The 8,942-nt window shown below is 44.1% G+C and overlaps 1 protein-coding gene across 1 annotated transcript in view; it reads right to left on the reverse strand.

Moving 5' to 3' along the window:
• Positions 1-6,322, reverse strand: part of EVA1C (eva-1 homolog C) — a 118,149-nt gene extending 111,827 nt beyond the window's left edge. Inside the window, exon 1 of the mRNA XM_060234323.1 lies at positions 5,733-6,322. Coding sequence (XP_060090306.1) covers positions 5,733-5,862 — 130 coding nt within the window. The 5' untranslated portion in view covers positions 5,863-6,322. The remainder of the gene's footprint in view (positions 1-5,732) is intronic.
• Between the last annotated feature and the right edge of the window lie 2,620 nt (positions 6,323-8,942).

Consider the following 8,942-nt stretch of genomic DNA (forward strand, 5'->3'; position numbering starts at 1 on the left):
TAATGAAGAAGTGTGGGATTGGGCCACTATTCTTAAAAGCCATTCAAGAGGTCTATAGGGAGGGGTCAGCAGTGGTAAGAGTAAATAATGGACATACGGATCAGTTCTCAATTGAGAGAGGGGTGAGGCATCCTTATTTATAATGGCAATAGAGCAATTAGCAGAAAGAATTAGGAATTCAGGGAGAATAGAAGGCTGTAGAATGGGAGAGGAGGAAATAAAAATCAACTTGTTTGCAGATGATATAATTATGACAATATCTAACTTGAAAGAAGCCATTAGGGAAACGGAAATTATATTAGAGGATTTTGAAGCCATATCAGGGTTAAGAATAAATATGGAAAAGTCAGAAATAATGTACTTTAATGTTGGTTTGAAAGAAAGGAAAGAAATTAATAGGATAACTAATATGGGGATGGGAGTTAAGAAATTTAAATATTTAGGGATAGAAATCTATAAAAATGTTAACAGGATTGTGGAGGGAAATTATAAAAAAATCTGGGAGAAGCTAGAGAGGGATATGCAACAGTGGGGGAAAAGGACGATGAGTTTAACCACTAGAATAAAGAGTGTATCGATGTTTTGGATGCCAAGGTTGTTGTACCTTTTTCAAACGATACCATTGGAGTTAGATAAGCATAAAATGATTAACTGGAACACTAAAATAAGGGAATGGATATTTGGAAGTAGGAAACTTAGAATCCCAAAAAAATTAGCATACAACCATCGGAACTTGGATGGGGAGTTCCAGATACAATTAATTACTATGAAGCATTTCAGCTTAAGGCATTATTAGAGATAGAGAAGGAAAGGGATCAGAAATGGATAAGGTTTGAGAATGAAGCTAATAATGGGGTAGGAAAACATGGCATCTTTACGAACATGGGGGCGAAGGAACTTAATTTAAATGTGGGACCAAGGAAAAATGGGTTAAATGTTTGGAAGAAATGGCAGCCGAAATGGCTGAACCTATGGAAATGTTTTACAAATTAATGGGAAAAACAAAAAAAGGATTAGTAAGCATCTTATACAGGAGTATGAATTCAGGCAACGAAGGAGCAATAAGCTACCTTCAACGGACATGGAGTTCAGAAGGCCAAATAACGAAACCAACAGGGGAGAAGATAACGGAAGGTTTAAAAAAAGTTAAGATCCATAAGGTTAGAGAATTGGAACTGAAATTTTTCACCAAATGGTATAGAACTCCGGCTACTTTCGCCAATACGTTTCCTGGGTTGAGCCCTAAGTGTTGGCACTGTAAGAAAGAGAAGGGATGGTACACCCACATGTGGTGGGAGTGCCCTGAGGCCAAGAAATTATGGGAAATGGTAGTGGGAATGATAAAGAAATTCTTTCAGGTAGAGCCGAGAATTAACTTTGAATTAATGCAGATGAGTATATTAGGGAATGAGATAATAGGGAAGAATAATCAAGATTTACTAAAAGCAATGATATCAGCGGGTAAAGCAGTAATAGTGGTAGGATGGAAGGATAAAAGTAAACGGAAGGAAAGAACTTGGCATAACTATCTCTTTGATTTTATCCAGTCAGATATAGCTGCTATAATGTCGCAAGAAGAATCATGGGAGGAAAGAAGATCAAGAATCAAAGAAAAGTGGTGGACCTACCTGAAATGGGCGAAGGAAGAAAGGAGAGTGGACATTCAGTGGAAGCTTCAAGTCCTTTGTCCCTGGCTGGAAGAAGAAGAGGATGTATAGACTAAGGGGGGTGGGTTGGGGGGAAAAATGTAAAATGGATATATATATATATATATATAAAGGATTGCTTTGTCATTTACTCTGGGCTGAGAAGTTTTGCTGGAAAAGTCTAATATGCACAGAGACAGACACACACAATGCTGCTAAGCATTAAAATGTAGCAAAGCATTCATGGTAATCACTTTAATATGTATATTGATTAATATTTACTATGTGTTAACCACGTATTAATTTCTGTCAAATGCATTTTGACTAGCCTTTAAAAGTTAAATTCTGAATACAGATTGTAACATTTCAATGCCAGCAGGCATACAAAAGATGCATCTTGCTACGGGCCACAATGCATATTATTAAATGCTAATGAAGGGGAGACCCCTGAATAATTAATGAATACCCCCATAATAATAATAGATAAAAATATGGTTTTGTGCCTTCAAAAGAGAATGTCTGATGCAACATTTAGAGTGTCTGTTGAGAGGCCCCTCAGAGGAGCATTTGCTAAACTGTTAAAGCCAGACAGCCCAAATGGGTGTGAGTCACAAATGTGTATTGATAGCAGGAAACTCCTTGTTGAATAAAGATAAGCAGACACACTGGAGAACTACCAGGGAGAAAGGGGAGGGGGGAAGTGAATCAGATAACCTGTAAGGGGCCAGCTTGCAGGCTTGCTTTTGCTTAAAGCTGATGGTTTGAGAAGTGTCCGGGGTTCATTATTTTTGGGAGCCTTGATGCTCAAATGAACCTTGCTATTGGTGCCAAATAGTAAAATACCTCGTTTTCAATCAGTGTGTGTGCCTCGTTATTTCCCTGCTACACTAACAGGCAAGCAATTAATCTCCTAGGTGATTTCATAGCCAAATTTTAACAGATGATGTAAAGAACAATTGTAACAAGGTAAGAAGTTTTCAAAAGAAAAGAAATGCTGCCCTCCTTTGCTACTAAAAATAGACAGCAATAACAATATTTTGAAACCACTAGATTCAAGTCCAGTAGCACCTCAGAGATCAACATGATTTGGGGGGCATGAGCTTTCAAAGCTCCATCAGATATTTGACTCCCAAAAGCTTATATTCCCTCCCCCCATATACTGTTGTATTTCAAGTTGCTACTAGATTCAAATCTAGCTGTTCTACTGCAGACCAACATGGTTACCCTCTGAAATGGTCTTTTGAAAGTATTTTTGTTTTGTATTATTATACTGAGCTTCTCAGCATTACTGCACATTTGTCATTTTTGTCAGAGTGCCAGAGGTCACTCTCTTGGTTCTAAAACTGCCTCACTGGAGTTTCCACTGATCAGTCTGTTCCTCCTATTTGGCACATGAGCCATATAATCTTCTCGCCCTTTGCCTGATAATACTGAAAAATAGAGTCCTCAGTAGTTTTTCATCTCATTGCGGCTAAGCCATTTAGCCTTTCCTTTTAAATCACTGTATAATATAACTGGGAGATCAGAATTATGCTCTTGTTACCTTTTATGGGAAAGCCTACTTACTAGCCTCAATCAACATGTGGTCCTTTCAAGGCTAAGAGTACAACCTTTTTATCTGTTTTACTTGTGTGCAGAAAAGGACAATCTGAAAATTCCTGTTGACTCATCTTTGCCTCAGTCTTCATAGTACAAAATATATTGTTCATTTAATCTGTGGCCAGAAGGTTATATGTTACCTCTACTTCACATGTCCAGCAGAACAGTAACATATACATGCTTGTCTGCTGATGTGTAGTACTCAGATTACAGTAACTAGAAAAGGTTTAAACAGATGACCATATTAAGACTAGTCTCCCGTACTCATTCAGCACATTCTCACCAATATAACCAACCCATATAAAGTTTCTGCCTTTTGTCTTTTTATAGTACAAGGATTTTATTTTATAAAGGTATTGTATGTCATTTATTGGGGGCCGGGATAACTGCCGTATACTAATGAATACCTTTTTATTCTTCACTAATTCTGAACAGCTACTATTTATTATTTATTTAGACACCAAATTTACACCATGCCTTTCTGCCCTCATCAGGACTACCAAGGCAGGAAACAAATTTAAAACATACATAGTAAAAGCTTATCTTAAAAACCATTGGACCAAACAAAAACACATTATTCAATCTATTAAAATCAAAACTAAAATATACATACAAAAACAGCAAAAATGTACGGCAGGAAGGAAGGATTGTGGAGGGAATGCCATATATAACCACAACCAATATGGCCCTCTCCTGGCTAATCTCAGAAGATGAGGACATCCAAAACAGGACCTCAGAAGATGAACACAGTGGGCAGGTAGGTTGATAAAGGTGGTCCTTTAGGCACATTGGTCCCAAGCCATAACCACTTTAATATGCAAAACTTTATATTTTAAAGCCCTCACTCAGCAAACATAAGCATATATTGAAACAGGTTTTTAAAAGCCATAAGCAAGTGTAGACTGTGTCAAGAAGTATGTAATTCATGTTTGTTTATTTATGCAAACACTTATATCCAGGACTTTTTTAAAAAGAAAAAGCCCAGTAGAAACTCATTTGTATATTGGGCCACACCCCAATGTCACAATTTTTTGCACATGACTTTTTTGTAGAAATAGGCCAACAGAAAACTATTTGCATATTGGGCCACACCGCCTGACAGCAAGGCAGCCAGAACTACATCAACCCCCCACCCCCATCTTTCTTTCTGGTTCAAGGTGAATTACAATAATATTTAGAATCATATCCATAGAATAAAATAACAAACCCAAAATCTATTTGATACCAAGTACAAAAGACATAAATTGTGCACCTCTGGACATTTTTTTTTACCATTGACTACATCTTTTAAAAATTGGACCGCAGATTTCCTCTCCCCCACACATGATTTCTCCTTGACTAATCTAGAACCTTGCAAACTAACATATAAACCTAACAAACAGTTGTTTGGACATTTCTACTTAAGACATTTTCCAGACATGTTCTTCAATGTAGCTAAATCCCCATGGATCACTTGAGATGTCTGTACATGCTTACATGGCAGATTAGGACTGCACCACAACAGACACAGAATGATCTAAGCAATGTGGGGGATCTTCTACAACACCATTCTGAGTATGTACCCTACTGATGGAATATATCCAACATTTACTTCTTCAACATAAAACTGTGTTCAGGTGTACTGGGAGATGTTCCCTGTAATTTATTACATTGTAAGTGATCTGTGGGGAAATACTCCTGTATGCAAATATATATTTTCATCCCAAGTAAGGAGTTAATCCTAACCAAACATGCTTTTGGAGATGCAGCCTTTGGGAAAGAGCTCCAGTAGTGAATTCTTCTCTTTATGACTTGGTGATATTTTGTGTTCACTAAGCAAGATCCTATTCTATAGTCCAGGCTATAGATTAAAATATATATATATTGAAAAATCTGACAAGTTAGGATATGGTTTTCTCTTAGCAAAATATACCAGCATCAGTCCTGTTTCTTCAGGCTGTGAAACATTTCACATCTGAATAACAGGAAGAAAGCTGATCAGTGATGCTTTCCTTTCATGTTAATGAAAACCTTCACCTATTGAATATTCTGCCTGTTTGACCATACACTCCTATAATATGAATCTCTTACTTCAAGTCCAGTGGCACCTTTAAAACCAACAAGGTTTAATTCTGGTATAAGATTTTGCATGCATAGGTCTTCAGATACACTGAAAATATATTTTTATTTTTTTCTCCCCACCCCCAGAATACATTTTTCAATGTAGCTGAAGAACTGTGCATGCACACAGACCAGTGTTACCCAGAATTAAACCTTGTTGGTCACTGAACTCAAACTTTGTCCTATTGCTTCAGACCAACAGGGCTACTCCAGCTGAATCCATTTTCACCCACTTCAGATGCAGATAAGAAGTTCTGGAGACTCTCTTAACGGGAATTAACAAGGGAGGTCTGCCCTCCATACCCTCTTCTATGTGCCCCCTGTCAAGGAATGCCAATTGGGCATGCTGAGATGAGAAGAAATGGCCCAGAGGCCACGTTGGCTTACCGGAGAAGTCTGCCAGCGCAGCGATCTCTTTGGTGCAGACCAGACACAGGTAGAAGAAGAGGCTGAGCAGCAGCTTGAACTCTACCTGTCGCCCCCGCTGTAGATGCTGCCCAGCCTCCAGTTCACTCATGGTGCAGAGGCGGAGGCGTGGGGGGATCCTCTGTAGCCCGACCTGGTCACATGACGGCTCCAGCCCCCAGCTGGCAGCACCTACCCGCCGGCAGAGTCTCTGTCCTTCTTGGGACCTGAACGGGCTGGGGAGGGGAGGCAGCTTCGGCCGAGGGGCGGCGGCAGGCTGAGAAGGGCGACCCGAAGGGCCAGGGCAGTCTCCGCGCACTTTCTCCGGAGAGGAAGTCCCAGCAGCACTGCCTGGCCGCCGGCTGGAAAAGCGAAGTGCGTGTGAGGCAGCCAGTGTGTGTGGGCGGGGGTGGCTGGCTGGGCAGCCAAAGGGAAGAGCCTTTCCCAAAGCCGGCACACACCAGCCGCCGGCGCTGGCGTCGAAAACCCGCGGGAGGCAGGCGCGCCACTGCCGGCCTTCTCCCCAACGCCCTCGGACGCCGGACGGACTCTGCGGGGTGACTCGCACTTGCTCACCTGGTTGCTCTCCGGCAAAGGGCGGACGAAGGGAACTTCTTTCGCATCCGAGCGCGCAGCAACACGCTCGCGTGGAGATTGCAGCTTCTCTGCGCGCGTGTTTTTGGGAAAGCTGGGTGCTTCAGTGACTGGCTTTGGAGACAGGCGAGAGCCATGCCTCTGTAACTGAATAAAAAATAAGTGCTGGGCTAAAAAGACAGACTTCGCGTTTTGCCAGGGCAGAACTGGAGAGCACGTGACACAGCAGACCTGGGTCTGGGGTCAGCTGGAGAGAGGCCTCCTGGGATGCCACATTGGTGTAAGAAAGGCAGGAGGAAAGTGAATTAAAACATCTAATTTCCTTTTCACTGTTTCCCTCACTGAAAGCCCCAGCAGCCTCCCTCGTTTTTTCCGGCTGTCTCCTCTACTTCCTATCCAACAGCCAACCTACCTTTTTCTGCCCCCCCTGTAGCCTCTACCTAGGAAAACTAAGGCCCAGTTGTGTGGCCCTGGCTGCTGGGCCAAGCCTATTTGCATGGTAAGGAACTGGGGGGGGGGCATCACTTTCCCCTTTATCTCACTGGGTACATTATTTCCTTTTTCTCTCTTAGCAAACCCTCTATCCTCTGCCCTTTCCCTGCCTCATTCTCTTCTTTTCAGGTATTCAACAATCTATCTTTTATCTGCCTCCCATCTTCAGCTATATTCTTAAATTTGTATCCCATCTTTCTCCAAAGTGGGGGAACACATCTTCGATCACTTTCCTTTAGGCCACCAGCTCAAGGGTGGGAGGAGAGATATCAACCTTGGAAGGGGTATAATGGCATAGAAGGAGCCTCATGGCGCAGAGTGGTAAGCTGCATTACTGCAGTCCAAGCTCTGCTCACAACCTGAGTTTGATCCCGGTGGAAGCTGGGTTCAGGAAGTCAGCTCAAGGTTGACTCAGCCTTCCATCCTTCTGAGATCGGTAAAATGAGTACCCAGCTTGCTGGGGTAAAGTGTAGGAGTGGCAGGCGACGTCACAGAATTTGCAGGTGCAGTGCTCATGCAGTTCCCCGCAGCTGGTGCAGGCTCAGGTCACCGCAGCCTCAGGCACCCAGTATTATGGGTACTTTCGGGCAGCATGGTGGATCTTCAGAAGTGGACAATGGAGTGACCAGATGTGCAGATGCGATGGCGGCTATCTTTGTGGTCTTTGTCTGGCGGAGCTCATGAGTAAATTTCTCAGTGGTCTCTGCCACCAGGACCTCCTCAAGGGTCACCTGGAAGGTAGGATCTCGCTTGGCGATGATCCGGCGCTGCAGTCAGGGCCGGCGTGTGGGAGTAGGCCAAGTAGGCAGCTGCTTAGGGTGCCACTTGGCCTAGCAGCACCACAAGGCATCCCCTCTCCCCACGCCCCGTGCCCCTGCCATCCTGTGCCAAGGTCTCCTGAGGCTTGGAAGGCCTCGGCAAAGTCTGGGGGGTGTGGTGGGAGGTGACAGTGATGTCATAAGTGCATGCCCACAAATAATGGGGGACAGAGAAGCGGGTTTGCCATAGGGGTGCAGGCACCCCTAGCCCTGGGCCTGGCTGCAGTCACTCATCCCTCAGGCTGCATACAAGCTGGTTGGTTGTGCAAGGCCTCCTTGAGATCGTGAAAGTTGCAGTGGCAAGCAGCTTGGAGGAGGAGGGCAGTCACATATGCAGTAATCGACTCACCAGCAGCCTGGTTCCTGGCGTAGAATGCATGGCAGGTGGCGATGATGGACGGCTTCAGTGCAAGTGACTCTGTAGCTTGTCCATGATGGCTGGGTATGCGGTTGCTCAGAGCTCCGCCGAGCAATCTTAAAGGTTGATCTTCTGCATACCTGGAAGAAGGTCACCCTCTTCATGTCCTCAGCAGTGATTCTGGACACCTCCAAGAAGAACTCGAACTCGGAGTGATAGGAGTCCCGGTCCTCTGTGGAGGGATTGAACATGTTAAATGATCCTGGAGCCGCAGCCATGATCCCAGCTGTGATGCGTTGCAGGAGAGCACGAGGCACTGGAGCTCAGTGCGTGGTGCTTGTGCGGCTGGGCAATAGGCTGACTCAACAAGATCCCACCTTCGTCGTCATTGGATGGGCTTGGTTTGGATATTAGAAAACTCAGGAAACAGGTCAACAATAGCAGAAAGATGCTTGACACTATAGGTTTAGAACGTAGGTCAAAGGTTCTCCCACATCTGAACAGAAGTGCTGAAACACTACAGCAGTCCCAAAAGTTAGAGCTTTCTAGACCCTCTTACAGGGACAGCAGCAGTATTGTTGGATAAACTTGACTCACATTAATAGATGATACATTTGATTAGAAAGTTCTAGGCATGGTAGCTAATTCACTTGATAACTATTTCACACCACCACAGTATCAGAAGTACCGTATTTTTCGGACCATAAGGCGCTCCGGACCATAGGACGCACCTTCCTCCTGGGGGGCGATCCGCTGCCTCTGCCTCCGATCCCAGTGCTTCCTCCTTCCTCCAGCTCTGATGCTTAAAGCAAGCGCTGGGATCGGAGGGCAGAGGGAGCGATCCTGGCGCTTGCTGTAAGCATCAGAGCTGGAGCTGGAGCTGGAGCCAGGTAGACAGGCACGGAGCCAGGCAGACAGGCACGGAGGCAG

This window comes from Heteronotia binoei, chromosome 3 (genome assembly GCF_032191835.1).
Source record: "Heteronotia binoei isolate CCM8104 ecotype False Entrance Well chromosome 3, APGP_CSIRO_Hbin_v1, whole genome shotgun sequence".
NCBI classification, from domain to species: domain Eukaryota; kingdom Metazoa; phylum Chordata; class Lepidosauria; order Squamata; family Gekkonidae; genus Heteronotia; species Heteronotia binoei.